We start from the raw sequence: 21517 nt of genomic DNA, 5'->3' as shown, positions 1-21517 counted from the left end.
TGTTAAAGCCATACTAAGACCTATGTAATGTTACCTTGTTTGTTTGTTTGTTTGTTTGTTTTTTAAACGAGAAATCTAAACATGTGTTTGGAAGGATGCAAACACTGAAATTCAGTGCAGTTTTGCCTACCTACTGTGTAGCGCATCACCGAAAGCTGCTCATTGCCATCTGTATGTATTGAAACCAAATCTCTTGTTTCGGCATCTAGAACGAACCACCTGTTAAGAAGAAACAGAAGGGAAACATTCTAGCAAAAGCTATGACCAATTTTTTTTTAAGACTCTATGGGCTATGATCACATCCCTCTGACGTTACATTCCCAGAGACATGCGATGCTGAAAAATAAATTTTTTGCTAATATGTGTGTGTGTGTAGTATGTGCATATATTTGTGTTATGTTTTTCTGAATATGGCACATTTTTAGTCTTTCCGGGGAGGTTTGCCCGCCACCATCTTTGTGGTCTTTTCAGCATGAAGTGAAGACCTTTCTGTTCAGTTGGGACTTTTACAAAACTTAGGTAGTCTAGGCCTCTGTGTTTGAAACTGGTTTATAACTCTGGGGATGTGTGGAAAGTTCCATTCTATTGTATTAATGTTAATACAAGAGGTCCGGAGGACAGAAACACAAGAACAGGCCTTCTCTGCATTGGCTTCCCATTTGTGGCATGCTCTCCCCAGGGAAGTTCACCTGACACCTTCATTATATACCTTTAGGCGCCAGGCAAAAACATTCCTTTTTAACCAGGCCTTTGATTGATGTGACTGACATCCTGTGCTCTTTTAAAATGTGGGGTATTTTGGGGAGGGGGGTTATTGGGTTGTTTTTATTTTGATTATACATTTTGTGGCTTTATATTTTGATTTTGCTCTGTGAACCGCCCTGGGACCTTCGGGTATAGGGTGGTATATAAATTCAATAAGTAATAATAATACTAAATAATAGTTTTCTTTTTTAATGGTTTGAGGTCTAACTCTGTTTTTAATTGTTTTTTACTTACGTAAACTGCCCCAATAACTTTGTATTAAAGGGTTGTATACAATTGCTGTATATCCACTGAAGGGGGTTGGACTAGATCAGGGGACCCCAAACTAAGGCCCGCGGGCTGGAGAAGGCCTGAGGGACTTGTTTATCTAGCCCGCGGCGACCCCCACCGCCCGCTGCAGCCACCTGCTCTTACCGGCGCTGTGCTGTGCGGCTGCCCACTTCCGGGTCGGAGGAGCACCAGAAATAGCTTGTGTGAATGTGCAAGCATTATTTCCGGTGCACATCCGGGTCAGAGGAGGCCCGTGCACATGTGCACAAGCTATTTCCGGTGCTTCTCCGACCCGGAAGTGCGCTGGAAATAGCCTGTGCGCATATGTATGGGCACACGCTCCCCTGCCCTCCGGCCCGCCACGCAATCAGCGCTGGAGACACCGGCCTGAAGCGTGGTAAGTTTGCTGACCCCTGGACTAGATGACCCTTGGAATCTCTTCTATGAACACAAGATAAAATATATAGAACTGTGATTCTACAGCACACATTGTTACATTTAAAGCATGCATGGAAAACTGAATAGTCATTATAGTTCCAAAGGAACACGAAGGAATGTGATTGACTCAACCTGCCAGTGGCCTGTCATGCTCAAGTTGAGCAAACAAAACTCTCAACTGCAGCAGACAGCGTGGAAGCTGGCAATGTGTAGTGGCTCAATGCAAGTCGCAGCTCGAATTTCACCTTAGTCCCACCTGCAATATCTGAATGATAGTAGTAACAAGTCTGAAACCATGCCTGGGGGGGGGGGAGCACCCCAAGAATGGAAAAAAAAGGAGAAACACTTCTCTTTGTGACTAAGCTCTGCAAAACCTTAGTTAAGACCATCAGAAGAAGAGGTACGTAAAGAAGATAGGCTTCTGGAATAATGCAAAGGGCTAATTTTACAGCTTTGTCCTACAAAAAAGGTATGGTTTCAGAGAACCGGCGCACTGTGTTATTATGACGGAATAACACAGCACTCAACTTATATCCATATGGATTGATTTTCACCACCTGTTGTGTGAAGAAAACTGTATCCCGGTATGCTGCCGCTCATGAACAGGTTGCCAACAAGGAGACCAATTAAAAGTAATCGTTAACATCCCGTTTGCATGCACTAGGATGCACTAAGTTTGCAGGCCACAAAGGTTGGACATTGTAACTGCAGTGCTCTTAAATCTGCAAGGATGCTAAATTTTTCTTGGGCCAGAGGCAGCTGGGACCATTTTACTTAATCTACCAGAGTGCCATCTATAAATAGTGTGCACGAAATTAAAAACATGGGACAGCAAAACAAAATTCATCTTGACATTTTAAAATCCACATCACGGGCAAGGCTACATAGTTAAGTTCTCAAGAAGAAGTCAACCCTCGTTATTTTCAAAAAGCACTCCCAAGTCTGAAAACCAGATATCTGGAAAATGGCCTATTCCAAATGGCTTGGACCCAATTTGTGGTTAAGGGACCACATGAAAGACATAAAACATGAAGCAGCTCAGCATACCACCACAGCTTGTGAATATGCTGTGTGCAAGATGGATGGAACCAGTGGAAAAAGGTGGCTGAAATATTTTCATTGGACAGCAGCAGAAACCACTTTCAATAATATCACGGGGGGCAACGCAAAAATGTAGGTTTCACCTACAGCGAATTTTGTACTGCAGCTGGATGACCGACATGTTTCAGCCTGCTGCTTCTGTTATTCGTGTTAAATCCCGACAGATCTAAAGTAGGGAAGGTGCTAATTCTTTATCGAAGGCACACAAAAGCACCATACATGCAGCTTGTCATCTATTTGGGATCTCTTCTTCGCTTTAAATAATGCAGCAAATATTTAAAAAGGTGAACTTAATGAAGAGAGAATCTAGCAAAGGGTATCCGGAAGAGGAAAACGGTGTCCTTTCCTAAAACTGATTCTACAAATTGTTACGGATGACGACAACTTAATGCTACAGATTTTAAAGTAGTTTTTTGGGGGGAGGCAAGGGAACAGGCCAATCCAGACACCACAGGACTTTAAGCATTAATTTTGCATATCTAAGCAAAGGAAGGCAGGCATGTGCAGATCTGCATTCTTCAGTGAATGGAATGGCATATCCATTATAGTTTAAGGAGCTCTGTGCATGCTCATCGGTGGGTCCACGAGAAGCCACTGATATAGGAAGCATGTGTTACTTTGCACAATCAGTGGCTTGGTTCCGATAGTCAAGATGTGCAGGAGCTTCAGGCACCTGCACACAACCGCTTCATTCTTCATTTTACACGAGTGAACAAGCCAGGAACCAGTTAACCATATCTTCATTCCCAACGGTGAATTAAAATGAATAGTTTCAAAACAAACCAGGATTTCTGGAAGCCAACTTTTACACAATGACTTCATATTCCAGCTTGTTTAGAAGCCATTAATCTTAGTTTCCCAGTTCAGATGCAATAGGTAGCTATGCTTAACTGTGGCTTCCTGGCTTGCTTCACTGGTCATGCAAAGTATCTGCATATGGGTGCATAAAACTTGCCCGTATCTTGGCTTATTAAGCTGAGATCTTGATGGCCTGAATGCAGCCAGTGCAAATCTTTGGATTTTGCAGTATCTGCTCCAGAATTTTAGAGTCTGGTTCATCGCTGCACTGCTTGAGTCTCAAGGAATACAGAGCAACCTGGTTTGGGTGAAGCCAACCTACTGCTTTGCCTCTGGGCACTTCAGTCAAATGCCTAAGGCAAGGGCACAAGGAGCAGCAGGGCTTGGTTATTCTGTGCAACTTGTGGTACCTATCCATCTATCCCGCTATTTTATATTTCTGCACTACCGAAGAAGAGTTTGGATTTGATATCCCGCTTTATCACTACCTGAAGGAGTCTCAAAGCTCCTTTCCCTTCCTCCCCCACAGCAAACACTCTGTGAGGTGAGTGGGGCTGAGAGACTTCAGAGAAGTGTGACTGGCCCAAGGTCACCCAGCAGCTGCATGTGGAGGAGCGGAGACGCGAACCCGGTTCCCCAGATTACGAGACTACCGCTCTTAACCACTACACCACACAGCTCCAAGCTTGCCATTTTACTGCCACTGTGTGCAAATAAAGATTTTGTATTCATTTCTATGGGCACCTGTTGGTTCTTGCCTATTCACCAAAGTAAGCGAGGAAATAATTGATGTTTCTGATGTAACCATGCCCATTACCATAACCTCTGTGCAGTTCACTCCTGTGGACACATATGCAGGATAAGCGTTCACATGTGTGTTTGCACAGACATGGGAGCACGCCTGTGATCTTTACCCCAAACACATAAATCAGTTTGCATTTTGTTACTAGCCAGAGAGGACATTCACTGAGTATGTTGCTCCCATCAATGCAGCATGTTGATTAGTGCCTTCCATACATAGGCATCGCTAATGGAGGAGCATTAACATGAATCTAGATTATGACTGTTGGGCACAGATGAAGTTGCCAGGGTCTCTATGGGTGTTTTGCCTTAAAGTGGGGAGTTCTTTCTTTTTTGCTTATACTGCTATTGTGCTCTTGATGTTACCCCTAGGACAGCACAGAGTATTAACTAGTTATATGGGTGCAATTTCTAGCACAGCTCCCATGATCTTAGCTGCCAGATAATTAATTTTAATCAAGACACTGAAAGAAGCAGCTACGTTTTCCTGTAATAAGCAAGCAGAGAGCGAATTTGGGTGTTAAGTTCACTTGAGGCAGTATTGTTTGCAAACTATTTTTTTTATGAATAGTGTGTGCACGTGCTGTCACAAACCTTTTAAAGAAGTGGGTGGGATAGAAGCATAAGAGAGTAACCCCATGAGATTCATTTGAAAAGAAAACCAACAATCCCTTAGACCCCTGGTCAGCCCTGTTAAAACTTACAAAACTTGGGCTACATGTCTGGCACTGTCCACATACGAGACAATGAATGCCCCAAAGCTCCTACTTTTAACGAAGACTGGTGCTCTTTCATTCACTTGATACACGCATGGAAGGTGTCTGCTTATACAGACCACGACTCCGTGAAATGAATTTCCTGTATATGAAAATCCAGCAGTTCACATGCAAAGCTCCGTTGGAGCTTTTTATTACTACAGCTGGGTTTCGCTTTGGGGAAAATATACATTCCTCGAGGATCTCTCATTTCCAAGTGAAAACGTAGGCAGCAAGCAGATGGTAAACTAGCCCAGTAAAGTTGTAGCAGGCTGTGAAATGTTGGGCTTGGCTGCAAACTAAACATTAATACTTTTGATTGGTAGAAGAAAATGAAGAAGAAGAAAAAAAGCCACTCCATAATTCTCCAAGCAATAACGGAATCGCAGCTCTCTAGGGAAAAAAAATCTCTTGTGCTTGGCCTTGTAGAATTGATGACTCAATTGTTAAGCAGTTGATGGATGTTTGGCAGTTTGAAGGCAGAGCAAGCATGGTAAATGCCTGGAGGGCTGAAACAGGGTAAAAAGACAACATATATAGGTATTGTTGTTTTCTGCAAGGTTCATTGGCTCCCTCTTGACAAAATTTGAATGGGATTGCATTGTAGCATATCACTGTGCTGATCATCACAATACAGCCCTTCCTACCCACTCCCAAGTATTCAGTTCCTCCAGCCTACAGAGAAGACAAAATTTTCTTATGTATCAGCAAAACTGAGTATGGAAAACAGTCCTCTTATTTGGGAGAACATCTGATCTAAGGAGTTTTCCTTATTATTCCAAAATATGTTTGCATTTTACTACCATGAAAAAACAAAGGATGAAAATATGAATACACGAGATCTCTAGCTGGGGTAGGTCAGCTTTGTTTTGCTTGCGTAACGATAAATTCCAGTGGCTTCAAAAATATATATAAACGTGTTAATGTGTCACCATTATATTTTTATGTTCTCTCCCCCCCCCCCCACCTCCCCAGAGGAGGTTACATACCTGATATGTAGGGAAAGGAGAAGACATTGGAGTGAAACAAACAAATTACCAGAACAATTTCCTGAGATATAATAATTGCATTTGCTTCGCTTGAGCAGAGGGACAAAAGCATTTACCTTCCTGAGTGTGTTCCTATCGCTACCACTGTTCCACTTGGATGGAAGTCAGCACAATGTCCTGGTTCCTGAAAGACACATTTTGGTCTTACGATTTAGGCTGAAACCTAGTTAACATTCACACAAAAACAACATATATGCCAAACTGCCTCACCTGGACTGAAAAAAAGGAAAATGGCACAAGCACCACAGTTCTAACTTATAAAGCAAGATGGTCAGGGGTTGCTGCAATATTTATTGTCCTCATGGTAAGATTTGAATCAATTAACTCTTTCCCGCAAAAATAACATTTCTGAATAAATTAGTCACTCAGGTACCCTGATGATATGGAAAGAACTGTACTCCAACTCTCCATGATAAGAGATTCAATAGAAGAATATAGTTTGGGGATGGGGAACCTGTAGTCCTCCAACTGTTGTTGGGTATCAACCCATCAGCTCAGCCAGCGTGGTCAGGGATGGTAGCAGCTGTAGTTCAGCAACATCTGGAGGGCTAGAAAACTTAATCAGGAAAAGGTAAAGGGACCCCTGACCATTAGGTCCAGTCGTGGCCGACTCTGGGGTTGCGGAGCTCATCTCGCTTTAGTGGCCGAGGGAGCCAGCGTACAGCTTCCAGGTCATGTGACCAGCATGACTAAGCCGCTTCTGGCAAACCAGAGCAACACACGGAAACACCGTTTACCTTTCCGCCGGAGCGGTACCTATCTATTTACTTGCACTTTGACATGCTTTCGAACTGCTAGGTTGGCAGGAGCAGGACCGAGCAATGGGAGCTCACCCCGTCGCGGGGATTCGAACCGCCGACCTTCTGATCGGCAAGTCCTAGGCTCTGTGGTTTAACCCACAGCGCCACCCGCGTCCCCTACCTCATGCCTAATTTTGAAGGGGACAATGCAAGAGCGTCTTCACTGTCCCTGATTACTAAAGCACAGTATATGTGTGCAGTGCAAGGAAGATAACAAGCTTACTAGCTGCAATGAAGGGGAACCGTAAGTAAATGCAAAATGAAGAAGAAACTTAGGGTTGCCTTCATCTAAACCCTTACCCAGAGCAGACCCAATGAAACTAATGACCTGAAGTTAGTTCTGTCCATTAATTCCAATAGGTCTATGTCTACAATCCTGAGGTTCCATGTTCAGATGACCACTAACCAGACTATATTAACGCCACACTTTTGTATTGTTCTTAATAACATGCGTACAAAAACACTGCCAACCCTCCTCCACACCAACAAGGCCCAATGACAAAGCACATGTGCTCTACTTCTGAGCTATGCCGCCCCCCCCGACACTGCAAAGGCATTGCCATTGCTTGTTATGAGATATACTAGTACAGGCTGGCTCCACCCCTAAGAGGAAGCTCTACTTGTGTAGGAAGGGAAGCATCCTATGATTACAGCTGACAACTTCAGAAAAAGAAGCTCGCATACCTCCACCAACCTGGTCCATTCAAGTGTGTGGTCCGCTGAGTTCCACATACAAACTTGCCCATCTTGAGCACACGTTAAGAAGAGATCTTTAAAGGGATGTGTCGCCAGGCCCCAGAGCTCATCTGTGTGCCCCTATAATGTAAGCAAAGCAAACCTGAATTACTGGACAGCTATCTATAACCTGTAAAGGTAAAGGGACCCCTGACCATTAGGTCCAGTCGTGCCCGACTCTGGGGTTGCGGCGCTCATCTCGCTTTATTGGCCGAGGGAGCCGGCGTACAGCTTCCGGGTCATGTGGCCAGCATGACTAAGCCGCTTCTGGTGAACCAGAGCAGCGCACGAAAATGCCGTTTACCTTCCCGCCAGAGCGGTACCTATTTATCTACTTGCACTTTGACGTGCTTTCGAACTCCTAGGTTGGCAGGAGCTGGGACGGAGCAACGGGAGCTCACCCCATCATGGGGATTCGAACCGCCAACCTTCTGATCGGCAAGTCCTAGGCTCTGTGGTTTAACCCACAGCGCCACCCGCGTCCCTCTATAACCTGTACCAAACCGATTAAATCTCAATGGTGCAGCTGAAGTAGTGGGTGGATGGGAAAGGGGGTGAAGTGAACTCACCTGTACTTCCACTTGGAAACCGTCATTAAATGTTCCTCGCAAAATAAAATTCCGCGAAGTGCCAAGTAGAAATTGGTCAGCTTTGCCTTCTGCCACAGCTCTGATTGTCCCATATTGATCAGGAACCTAATAAAACAGATTTCCCATAAGCTCAATTATTTTAGTCCTCAGAGCATAACAGTTCTAATTTCTAAAAACAATAGCGTCTTGAAGCACATGCAGAGCTGAGGAGGAATTTGGAAATGGGTCTAAATCGGCACCAAACTATTTTAAATCTAGTGCTCCGCTCATGACATACACTACAATACTTGTAAAGAACACATTGAATGGAGTGGAGTAAGGACAGCTATCAATATTTGCCTAACAGGCTAGTGGTTAGATTTGAGGGACATCCCTGCTGGTTAGACCCTCTGCTGCCAACTTATCCTCCCACTTCTCCCAAAGCAAGGCTTTTCTGGACATGAGGAGGGATTGGCAGGGAAGGTAGAGTGCCCAGAGACAGGAGTGCGAGATCCAGTTTGGAAAATGGGTCTGCTTAAAGGGCAAACTGTGCTCGCCTCAAAAAGAGCTGCTCAAATGAAGGCAGACTCTGTCCCTACTCATCAACAGGAGCAGCCTGGATTATTGAAGCATCAATAGAACGTTTCCTTGGTGCCGATGACAGCAGCATTTAGAAGTGGCTTGCTGGGTTGAGCGTAGCTGCAGTTGCAGTGCTAGTTTCCTGGCAAGGAAAGGAGGGGTGAGCGGGATGGGAGGGGAAGTTGGTGTGGTACAAATGCAACATTGGAGCCAACTTGATCTTCCTGCCTGTGCATTTACACCACACTGACCTCCCCACTTCCTTGCCCCTCCTGGTGTGAAACTGACCTGCCAGGAAGCTAGCATAGTGGCTCCACCACATCTGGCAAGACGCTTCTGGCAACTATGTTTGTAAAGGCCACTTAAAAGGAGCAATCCCACTAAATTTTATAAGTGGTGGGGATGATTCTTAGAATGCACCATTAAGGAGTTGTATTGCACTGCTATCTGATTTCAGAAACACAAGCATCGAAGAAGACTTCAGAATGGATACAAACAAGGAAGAACCTGCTATACTGAATTCTTCGCTGCACACCGTTTTAAGTAGTCTCAATAGAATGAAGGCTTCTCACGCAAGTATGTTAAAGACATCTCTCAACACGTGAGGAACAAGCGTTGGGAGTGATAAAGAATCTTAACATCTGCTGGCTGCTTCCTTACATTTTCTATTTTAAAACGTTCGATTTGCTTGCCTGTCTAATGCCAAGTAGCACTATAAGAGGAAATAAAATGGGGGACGGGGACCTCAAACTAAAAAAATGCAAAGATGTTTATCTAACTACTCTATTTTTCCCAGAAGAGCTGGCAGGATTTTTCAGCATCAAATAACAGCTGTATACAGAGAACATGGCACGTTAACAAAGGGAATAGGATTAGGAGAGATAACAATCTACATCACTCAGGTTGCTGTTTACCAAGTTCAATGGTGATTTATATCCAGTTGGCATCAAACTTGTTGATTTTATTAATTATCTTTTTAAAATGACTCTTTTGAAGCCATTTCCCTTACCCAACAGGTATATTAACAGCCCCAGAGGCTGTGAATTCATCACCGCAAATAGAGATTAAAATGTCATTTTGCTTTTTACTGGGAGTTGCCAAGGCCAGGTGAGGGGCGTGCTGGAGTGGGACTCTGCAATTTTGGGTTCAAGCTGCCGATCACCTGTGGATTTCAAGACAAGCTGCGATGCATCTGTCATGTTTCCCCATTTGTAAACTGGGAGTGGCATTGAACTTGCTTCACAGATAAAACCAAGGGCAGAATTAATCAGCAACATCTCTCTGCAGGGTGTTCAGTAACATGGAGCAGAGCTGCACAGACATCATTTTACACAAGCCCGATTCAATGGGGCTTACCAAGGAACACTTCCCACTGGATTGAGCCCAGAGAAACGTATTGTGGTACAGACATGTGTTAGCGAGAGTCCGCCACGGCAAATGTGGAAAGTGGGCTTGAAGTGAGCAGGCAAAGTTGTATGAATATGACAGAAGGGAAATAGCCACATGTGGGCAGAATAGGCTCAAGGGTCTTGTTCCCTACCAACTCATACAAGCTCACTAGGTGACTGCAGACCTAGACAATCTCTCTGGGTTGTTGTGAAGATAAAAACAGAAGGGGGTGGGAATCTTGTGTACTGTCCTAAGCTCATCAGAGAAATGATGAGGTAAAAACATTAATAATGAAATCAATTGGGGGGGAGGGATGTAAATGAAGTTGTAAGTAGCACAGCAATAACAAGAAGAGCAACAGCAGTACCACAATTGCAATGTGCTTCCATTTCTTTGGTGACAGTAATATGCCTACCTCTATTTCCCTTTCAGGGTTCAAGTCATGATCCCACAGAATTATTTTTCTGTCCTTCCCACCTCCAGTGAGCAGCATCCCATTCCTCATTTGGCAGAGGGTGAACACGCTGCCATTGTGAGCTTTGATTTGCCGACTGATCTGATACACACCTGTGGTCACAGCAGAAAGAGTACTAAGTTGCTATAATGGTTTTGCCAGCTTACACAGAAGAATAATCAGAAAAATGAAAATATTACATTAAAGACAGACACTTTTTTTGGGTGGGTGGGTATTTTTTCCTATGTGGATGGTTTCAACAACACCGTGATTTTCTAGCCTGCCAAAACTGGAACTTAAAAGTTCTTACAAAGTAGCTTCCAATGGTTTCATGATCACTCCTGTTGGGAACTTGGTGGTCAATTTCCTAACAGAGATTCTAGGGGTTCAAGCCTGCCTGAATTTGCAATCTAACTATGCTGTGGAATCTTTTGCCCTAGATCCTAGACTGGCAGAGGCTTCCCACTGCCATTCTGTAGTGACCAAAGTCCTCTCTGAATATTATAACAAAAGCACAAAGTCAGTTTGGATGACCATGTCTCAGTTTAGGAAGCTATGATATGCACAAACATTCTACCTGCACACTCCATGCTTGCGCTACCCCCTTCCATCCTCCTTTCTCAGCAGTAAGTTAGGAAACCATCAGTTAGCTATGATTTCCCATTGCATCTGAACTGGGAAACTAGGGTTTCCAGATTTGGGACAAACTGGAAACTTAAACCACACTCCTGGTTTGGGTGGAACAAGAGACTATAGGCTTGTAAGTTTAACTGTGGTGTGCCAACAAGGAGGGAAATGGCTACATGTGCAGGCATAGGCTTATCTTGGCTTGCTAATGTGATTATCTGAACTGGGCCATGGAATCATAAAGAACTGGAGAATGTCTTGTAGGCCATTTAGTTCAACCACCTGCTTGAGGTAGGAAATCCAGAGCTAAGAGCCTTCCTTTTCCCCCAAGCAATGGTTGGCAAGCTTCTGCTGGAAGAGCAGCAGTGAATAAGAGCCCACAACGCCTCTGGATAACTGGTCCGATTATCAAATTGCTCCAGTAAGAAGTTTCTTCTATTGTTCAAGCAAAAATTGCTCTGCTGTTAATTCAAGTCCATTAAGATCTAGTCCTTTGTTCTGGGGCAGAAAAGAAAAAGAAGAAAACTACTTCTGGAACTAAAACATATTCTAGGGCTAACTGCCTTGGTGAATCATGGTTTGAACAAAACTACATATATGCTTTTAAAAAATGATTTGATGTCTTTTTAACTTTGATAGATAAAATAGAACCTCTAGGCTTGGAGGCAGTAGGATACTGAACGCCAGGTGCTTGGAGGGAGTACGGGATGCTTCCGAGCTCAGAGGCTTCATATAGCTCTCATGACTAGAAGCTATCTGCCCAAATTTTCAAAAACAAGAGGTGTGTCTGCAAGAGGAGTGTGTGTGTGTGTGTGTGTGTGTGTGTGTGTATTGTGGGGGCCAGGGATGTCTAGGGTGGCTTTAGTAAAAGTTGGTAATGCTAATTGGGTTTGCTAATTTTCTACATAAACACTGAAGGATGAATTCAGAAACAAATGTAAAAAACCTCTATAAAACCTGCATTAAGTGCAGCTCAGGCGTGAATTGGATTACTGGTGTAAAGGCTTTGCACGTAACAATGTGCCCAGATATTTTAATTAGAAAACCTTACCAAATAACATTAGTTCATCTGGCTGCTACTGCAAAGGGTTTTTTTTTTGGTTTTTTTTTGTTAATCTTCAAGATTAATTTTTAAAGGGCAGATGCCATTGGGTGTGAACTACCATCTGTTCTAGGATAAAATGTATATATAACAAATGTGTGCCTAGCTTCAAAGCTCTCCATAAAACCCAAGTGAAAGTAAAAGATGCCAACTTTACTTAGCAGGCCATCCCTAGGGAGCAGTTTGCTTTATTTCTCGATGTAAGCACAGAGACACACACACAGACCTAAAACTCTATTAAAGCCATGATAAATTCAACAGCACACATCAGCCATAAAAAGCCCAGCTCAACAAAATCCTGGAACCATTTAAATAATTAATACATTCAACTTTTCATTATGGAATATTTGCTATGACAACTATAGCAAAGAGCCATTTGCTTTAGGCGGGTTATTATGATATTAAATGTACGATCCATTTTATCATTAAATTTTTATTTTATTCTTTTCTTCAGAAAGAAAATTTGCTGAAAATATATATATTTGCAGTTAAAACGTCCTGTTCTGACAGTATGTTTTTTCTGGCATGCCCATTTAAGCCGCAGCATTTTAATTAGCTGCCAAAAACAACAATTATCCTTGGATTTAAGAGCTACCTTAGGGCTCAGCAATGCCAGACCTGCATATGGCTGGTTGCAAATAGTAATTCTTCTTAAAAATTTTAAATTGAAACAAAACGCTGGCCTATAAAGCATGCTTAACTTGAAAGGCAGAAAATTAAAATTAGAGCAAACTCTAATGCCAGTATCTGATACATTACATTTTCTTTACGTATTCCTTTCATGTGTGTGTCAATATTAAAGACCAAATACTGCTATATAAAACTGTATTACGTTAAGACATCTTCTCCAATGTGATACATTACACATTGCAGTTAAGAGGTTTTGCATTGCTCATGCATATTTCTTAGTGTGCCTCATCCTAAGCACTGAGCAACTGCAGAAGCGATTCTTGACAATCTCATAGCCCATATGATGGCGCAGGCAGCCACATGTACCTGCTTGATTCCCTAAGGAAAGGGAATCCAAGTATAGAATATGCTGATATTTAAGATGGGCCAGGCTAGGTAAGCCAAAGGATCCATCTAGTCTAGCTTCCCAGTTTTCACAGTGGAAAGCTGGATGCCTCTGGGAAGCCCGCAAGCAAGAGATGGAAGGCAATTGTTCTTTGCCTCTTCTGCTCCCCCAGCAACTGGCATTCAGTGCCATGGTGTCCCTGAAACTGCTGGAGGTAGCAAATAATCACTGACAGGCCTACCCTCCATGAATTTGTCTAATCTCATCTAAACCAGTGGCTGCCCCCACATACTGCAGCAGCGACTTCCAATAAGCACATGCCATATGAAGAAGTAGCTTCATTTTGCCCGTCCTGAATCCAAGTCCCTTCTGAAGTATACTAGTAAAAATTGTGGTTTTTAACGTTGTTTAAAAATTCTTGCTGAGAAGCATGAATGGGAAAGTTAAGCGCTTGCTGATTTCGGAGCAGCCCGGGAGAAAATTATATGGTTAGCCCGTAATATGAAAGCATGGGGTTTTTTTTTAAATCATTATGGCTACTGCTCCAGTGCGTCAAAATGGGAAGAAAGTTTGCTGGAGGGCAGTTCACTAAGAGTCACCTGGTGTTTTTTCATGGATTGACACAACAGGCTGAAGATGTATGAAACTTGCATGCACTTGAAAATTCCTTTGACTACCTTCGTAATTCCTTGCATTTTATGAATTTTTAAACCTATCTGCCCCTATATACATAAGCCAGTTTAACAAATTGCCATACCTTTCGATCCTTTCCCAGGAGTGGCTTCTACAGCAGTTTTGCTCCATATAAGCATTATCCCACCTGAGTCTCCAGTGAGAACATCTCCGTTTCCTAAAAATGCTAAGCACTGAACAAATTTGGGTTTTTCGTATTTCTAAAAAAAGGAAAGAAGGGAACAACAAAATGCATTTTTTAAAAAAAGTACAAGGCAGACGTACAAAAGCAAAACGGGAACAATCTGGAACATCTCGTTCCCGAGACATTTCCATGGGCTGCTTCAAACATGGTAGCACTCTCTCCATCTCAACCACTGCTTTGGAAAATGTGAGGGATGGCTGCCATTCATTATGCCATAGCACTTGAGTAGAGCAGTAGCAGAACAAGATGCTTAGGCTGGTCTCTCCCGTTTTCTGCTTTCATTGCTGCATCCACCCCACCTCACTCTGTGGAGTTCAAAACCTGCATCTTGGAGACTGAACATGCATTTAGAACTCCACAGGGATGAGGAGAATAGAGGTGCTAGAGAAACCAGAAAAGGTTTTTGAAGAGGGCAGCACAGATGTTCAGCTGAGTATGGGAAACAAGTCCAACAAGATGGATGGAATTGGGTATATTTCACCTGGAGATAAAGGAATACTGAGCAGGGGCATGATAGTGCTCTTCGAATAAATAAAAGGCTGCCACAGAGAAGAAGACAAAGTCTTGATTTCCGTTGCCTATATCTAACAGGCTTGATATCACAGGAGGGAAGACTTTAGTCGAATATTATGAAAAACCTTTCGACAGCAAGAGCGGTTCAACAATGGAAATCGTTACCTAGAAGGGTGGCAAGCTCTCCTTTCCTACAGGTCTTCAAATGGAAGGAGGACAGCTATCTGAGGGGGATACACTCTTTCTCTGGATTCCCTATGTCAAGCTGATGGCTGGGCTAGAAGATGGCCTAGAGAGCTCCACCCTGTTATTGCATGAGGTGGAGACATGATTATGAGTGGGAATATGGCTCACAAGGACAAGGTTTAGTGACCCTGCACCCCCTGCCCAAAATCACTCTCTCGAGGTTCTGCTACGTGCATTTTACATTGGAAGTAGTTAAATGCCTGTCTTTGTGTAGTCACTCGATATATTAGATATGGGACCTATTAGGCAGAACAGTCCTTTCTTCTCCACAACAGTTATCTAAGGATCATCAGTCTGATAAATTCAGATGATCTTGACTACCAAGGAAGGAAGCTTGCCCAGAGAGGAAGAATGCTTACCCCAAAAATCCCTTGCTTCCTTGTCAAAGAATTGCCACTCCAAGTCCAGAAAAAAATATGGGATTTGCCGGATGTTATTATTGTGTCTTTGTCAGTTGGATGGAATGCTACTGCAAGAACAACTTCGTTTGTAGTCTGTTGAAACAACAAAAGGCAGTTACCACGGTTAACATTCCTGCTTGCGCAGATAAGTGGAGACAATTCACCGTTATGCAAACAAATACCACATAATGGGCATGCAAATGAGTATATTTATTAATAGCAGTTCATTCTTGCTACCTGGGGTTCTCCAAGCCACTGTCCCCTGCACATGCCTGCTTTGAATGTACTCCATCTTTGCCATCAGGCCCCTGCACTCTGTCCCATATTTTTAAGGAGGGCTTCCTACTTTGAAAAGAGGCTTTTCCAGAATCACCGAAGAGGGAAGGTGTCAGGGAACTGACATCGGAGCTAGAGGCGGAGGGAAGGCTCTCAAATGATGCTGGAGAAGGGCCCAGCAGGGAGAGAGGCAGCTCAGCAGATGGGGAAGCAAATCAGCGCAACACCAGGGATAAAGGGGGGCAGATGGGGGAATCGGCGAGAGGGCTCCAGGACTCTTCACCGGACACCAGCGGGGAGAGCACGGGTCCTCCGCTACCCACGCCCTCCCTGCGCAGAAGGCTTCCGCACAGGGAGAGTAGGAGGAGACTTGGCGTCAAACAACTTTTATGTTGGAAAAGGTTTAAGAAACGCCCACTGACGGATTCTGCTAGCGACTGAGGCAGCCACGAAGTGAAGGGCTGTCCAGACAGAAAGGTTTAACAAGGCAACATAGCCAGGAGAGGCGGCAACTTACGCACGAGCAACCCATACTCATTACAGAAGGGAAATATGGAAAACCTTCCATCGTGAACTTCCTTCAGTTAATTTATCACAGGATCCAAGCCCTTGTTATCTGGAATACATTCATTTCCCACAGCTAATAACATGAGGCTGAAAGCAGAAGAGATCTAGGGTTTAATCCCACCTATACATTAGCCTCTCTTCAGTTTGCAGATGTGAGAAATGGGGCGAGGGATTGAGAAAATGACATTAGGTTCTTGACACAATGAAAGATCCTTCATAAAGATAACTTCTGTGTCAGAAACCACGTGCGGCTTTGTAAAAGCATCAAATAAACAAAAACAAACATCATATATGCTGAACTCTTGCAAATATTTTGCTCTATGAAGCTCTAAAATAGGCTTTCTAAGATTATCTGACCTACATGGGCTTCTAAGTTTTCCATTCGCATTTCTCAATATCAATCACTGAAGAAGCTGCGGTCTCAGATAACAAACATTTACTACAGTTCACAGCATGTGTATCTGTGTAATGATTTTGTACATATATATATATACAGGATATATATATATTACCTTAATCTCGGCTACTTTTGATCTCTTCTGCCAATCCCAGACAGTCAGCATGTGCTCGTTAGAATCATCGATCACACACAAATGTGTACCTGAGTCCTTAAGAGAAGAAATTAGCAAAGCATGTCGTCATTAGATATAGGCTAAGCTACAAGTCAGATAGAATTCAAAAGGCCTAGTAAGTCAAACAATGATTTATCAAAACAGTGGAGAAGACCTTGCAGTTGCTCCTTCCTAGTGAGGAGAGAGTTTAACCCCAAATCCCAGTTTGGATGACACGATGAGCCAAATATTGCCTTATGGTGCAGCACTAAAAAAGGGCTGAGGAGGAAAAAAATGGCTGCAACGTCACTCCAAGAGCCCACACATTTGCTGGTCTTGGTAAGCCACAGTTTGGCCTACCAAGTCATAAGAAGCAGGCCAATGTGATGTATGCAGATAAAACTTGTACAAATCCATTTCCCTATTATTTTGATGATTATTTGAGGTTATTAATACCTAGCATTCAATATTTCTCTGAACGTGGAAGGAAATTGCCCACAAGTGGCATTCCATAAGGCCAGCTTAATCTTTCTGCTAGACTCTCAAGTTGCTACGTGTAAAGTCTTAGCACACCAGAGCAGCTGCTGCTCATGCTGTGGTGCAGTAGTTGAGAGCGTTGGACTAGACCTGGGAGACCAGGGTTCAAATCCTCACTCAGCTGTGAAGCACACTAGGTGACCCTGAGACAATCACACAGTAACATAAGAATAGAATCGCATCTGGACAGGCTTAGGGTAGATAACATGCCCAACATTAGAAAAGTTTGAAACGTCTTATCGCATCCTAAAAGTCAATCCAAGCAGCTGATTTTCTTTTCTACCTTTGTCTAGTATACTGTCCACTGCCACATATCCCTAAGTACATTAAATGTGCCCAAGATGCAACACATGCACACGTTCCATTGGTGCTAATTTAGATAAAAACCATTATTAAAATCAGGTAGGTCGCCTTTGACCTGAGAAACCTCACACTTGTTTTCTTCTTCTACAAAACCTCACTATTTTGACAAATGTAGGATGCAATGCCATCACCACCCCACCAGAGATGTAGAAATACAAATGTTTATGCTACAAACACTGATATGGCCAATGCTGAAGTACTGAGACTAGACAGTTGCTATTTAAAGAAATGGATAGGGCTAAGCTATTTCTGAAAAGGGCAGAAGTGCAAAGCAAGGGTTTCCTTATTTCCTGTTCTAGGTCAAGTTCAACATCAGAGGGAAAAACAAATCCTTTGTATCAGAGCTTGCCAAAATTTAGCCTTCCTGAACTTCCTTACAAGAAACAAATCTTTCAGCAGGTGTTGAAACAAATACACAATGCAGCCTTCATTTCTATTTCGGGCATTGCTTGCAGACTTTGTGGGGTTCTTTTGTGTGTTGTTGTTCGGTCATCTGTCATGTGTTGCACCATGGAGAGCTATCTACCCTCTAGAGAGCCGCGTTTTAGTAGAATGTACACACCCATCCCCACAGTTCTCAACACTCTTAAGTTGCATGTTAGGTGACTCATTCTGGTTTTTCATTATTTTTCACAATTAGGGCAATTCTGGGGGGGGGGGGATAAAATGTCATAGCATAGACTTGCTGTCAGCAACTGTCAGAACACTAATTGATGGAGATTTCCATAGGATCTGGCTGCTTGAGAACTAAAGTAGGGTTGGGGAAACCCATGGTCCTCTCGATGCTGTCGCATGCAAACTCCAATCAGCCCTAACCAGGCACTGCCAATGGTCACTGGCAGAACCTGGAATACAGTAACATCTGGGAGGCCATGGGTTTCCCATCCCTGAGCTGAAGCACCACAACTCCCATGCCACTGTACTGTGTGCATGTCATGTGTTGATCCAGCGCACCATGCTGCTGTAGGAGGATTGGCTGGAACTGCTAGGCTGACAATAACCTTAGGGCAAAGCTTTGTTGTACAAAGCTACAATGCCCTGGTGCAGTTAACTAGCAAACAAGCAAACAACAAGAAGAATGCACAGAAGCTGCCTCTGAGGATGGCTGCAATTGGACAGGACTGAGTTGGAAACCATGCACCAGCTTCATGAGTACAGTACTCTGCACACAATATGAAGCATATTTTTCCATAGTGGAAATGGAACTGATTAGCAGCATGGATGGGGCAGACTCTCCTACTCCCTTTATCTGCCACTGGATGCAGGTTTACAAACAGGTTAGCACAAGTCATACTGCAAACCCTCAAAGCTACTTAAGTCCCTTAAGTCCACAGAAGTAATGCAATATCAAGTTTGGTGGCTTAACAACAAAATACATACAAATCCACAGGTGTTTCACACAACCTTGCATATAGTAAAGGTAAAGGGACCCCTGACCATTAGGTCCAGTTGTGACCGACTCTGGGGTTGTGGCGCTCATCTCGCTTTTTTGGCCGAGGGAGCCGGCGTACAGTCATGTGGCCAGCATGACTAAGCTGCTTCTGGCGAACCAGAGCAGCGCATGGAAACGCTGTTTACCTTCCCACCGGAGTGGTACCTATTTATCTACTTGCACTTTGACATACTTTCGAACTGCTAGGTGGGCAGGAGCAGGGACCGAGCAACGGGAGCTCACTCCATCGCAGGGATTCGAACCGCCGACGTTCTGATCGGCAAGTCCTAGGCCCACAGCGCCACCCGCGTCCCTGCATATAGTAGCTAGTTCTTTAAAAAGGTGATGTTGTGTGCTATATATGCCTGTCAGCCATTTCCTTGCTGTATCTCACATGACTCTGGTTTGATTGAGAGGGAGGGGGTGATGTTGTAAAATCCAGAACCTTTTTTTTGTTTCGTTTGTTTAAAAATGCATTTCCCTGCTTACCGCTTTTGAAAAATCCAGGCATCCTACTCCACGCTCGAAAGTCCCAAGGCCAATGACTTGCAGAGTTGCCACACTCACCGAATCCCATACTCTAACATGGGGAGGCAAAGACTGAAAATGAAAACAATTTCATGGAAATGGTTACTGAAAGGAGCTGAAAATAGAAACATGCAAAATTAGCCTTACATTAAGCAGTTTAATCTTTTGGTTGAGGTGAACACCACCAATTACTGAGAAAGGAACACCTTGCAACAATACGGGTAACTGAGCATGCTGCTTTTCAGATCAACCTTCAGAAACAGGATTTACAGTGTAATCTTATACGTTTGCTTTAAGGCAAGTTCCAATGTTGCTTGCTCCTAGGCAAGTAGGTATAGGATTTCAGCCTTTCTTGCAAACACCTTGTCACGAGAGGGGGAAAGTGCATTGAAACACCAGTCTGAATAGCAACTAACCAGGCATTTGGTAAAACAATATTTGCAATGGGTGGGATCTAGAGCTGAACAAGCTGAAATCTGTTCACATCACAGGGTTCACCCCCTCCCAAAAAAAGCCTCCCCTGAGGGATTCGTGATAACAGACACAAAAAAAGCTAATAAATCATGAAACTAGCAAAAATGACTGATGCAACAGGCTCTGCAATGAAGATTAATCTGCAATTAATCCAGAATGCAGCAGCTAGATTGGTGACTGGGAGCGGCCACCGGGACCACATAACACCTGTCCTGAGAGATCTGCATTGGCTCCCAGTACGTTTCCGAGCACAATTCAAAGTGTTGGTGCTGACCTTTAAAGCCCTAAACGGCCTCGGTCCTGTATACCTGAAGGAGAGTCTCCATCCCCATTGTTCAGCCCGGACACTGAGATCCAGTGCCGATGGCCTTCTGGCAGTTCCCTCACTGTGAGAAGTGAGGTTACAGGGAACCAGACAGAGGGCCTTCTCGGTAGTGGTGCCCGCCCTGTGGAACGCCCTCGCATCAGATGTCAAGGAAATAAGCAGCTATCCTATTTTTAAAAGACATCTGAAGGCAGCCCTGTTTAGGGAAGTTTTTAATATTTAATGCTGTATTGTTTTTAACACTCAATGGGAGCCGCCCAGATTGGCTGGGGAAACTCAGCCAGATGGGCGGGGTATAAATAATAAATTATTATTATATTATTAGGTCAACTATCAGCTGGTGTAACTACATTTCTTTGGAGTGAATTAGTCAAAACGTGACCTCGGTCAAAGTGTCTCTTCCTCCCAACAGCCAAGTCGTCCATCTATATATACTTTGCAGAGATGAGATTGGCTTTAAGTGCCAATCACAGCTATGCACAGGACTGTTTATGAGTGCTGCCACTTTGCTGTGTGCTCCTGCCGTGCTTTTTGCCAAAGGCTTTGGGTCTTTTGACTAAGGCACGAGGTCATGTTTTGTTTTCCTTGAAACTGTGAGAGCACATGGGTAGCCACAGTGCCATTAAGAGTTGCTCCCCCCACACTTTGGGAAGGGGAGAGAAGAGGGATGGGAAGTCTGGCTAAAATAAATGTTTCAAGAGCCCCGAGGGCCTTCTGCAGGAAATACGCAGCGCACAACGCAAGATTATGCATGGACATGTGCTTTTCGAATTATGCACCAGAGGTGAGCAGAAGTGAAAAGCGGACACTCCACAAGGCCTTCCTGGTTCCCATAAACACAAACCAGCTATTGAGGCAGGATTTCTTTAAAAGCTTACTCTTCCATCTTTATCCACTCCAGCTAGCTGTCCAGTTGCAATCCTGATTTTGTCTGGGTGCACAGCAAGGCTAGAAGACACAATGCCAACAAGGAAGTCACTTGTTGTGGGCCAACATTCATGGTAACAACTTGCTTTTACAAATGCCCTTTCATGGAACCCCTGTTCTGAGAAAAGAAGAGTGTGTCACTGAACAGCTTTTAGCACAACAGCAGCACATTGGTTCTGAGGGTTGTGCGGTCCGTGTGCAGCTTGGAGTGTGCTAAATCTGTTATATGGTGATGAAGGCGAAGATTTCATAA

At 43.7% G+C, this 21517-nt stretch overlaps 1 protein-coding gene across 2 annotated transcripts in view; it reads right to left on the bottom strand.

Moving 5' to 3' along the window:
* Positions 1-21517, bottom strand: part of EML4 (EMAP like 4) — an 89824-nt gene that overhangs the window by 14093 nt on the left and 54214 nt on the right. For both annotated transcript variants that reach the window (XM_081000500.1, XM_081000501.1), the window contains 10 exons: positions 21216-21285; positions 19500-19610; positions 16640-16735; positions 15243-15377; positions 14005-14140; positions 10465-10616; positions 8082-8207; positions 7462-7593; positions 6034-6101; positions 131-219 (listed from right to left, as the gene is read on the bottom strand). In XM_081000500.1, the coding sequence (XP_080856626.1) occupies positions 131-219; positions 6034-6101; positions 7462-7593; positions 8082-8207; positions 10465-10616; positions 14005-14140; positions 15243-15377; positions 16640-16735; positions 19500-19610; positions 21216-21285 (1115 nt within the window). The remainder of the gene's footprint in view (positions 1-130; positions 220-6033; positions 6102-7461; positions 7594-8081; positions 8208-10464; positions 10617-14004; positions 14141-15242; positions 15378-16639; positions 16736-19499; positions 19611-21215; positions 21286-21517) is intronic.

This window comes from Podarcis pityusensis (assembly GCF_964106645.2).
Source record: "Podarcis pityusensis genome assembly, chromosome: 3".
In the NCBI taxonomy this organism is placed as follows: Eukaryota; Metazoa; Chordata; class Lepidosauria; order Squamata; family Lacertidae; genus Podarcis; species Podarcis pityusensis.
This window is presented reverse-complemented; position numbering and strand designations above follow the sequence as displayed.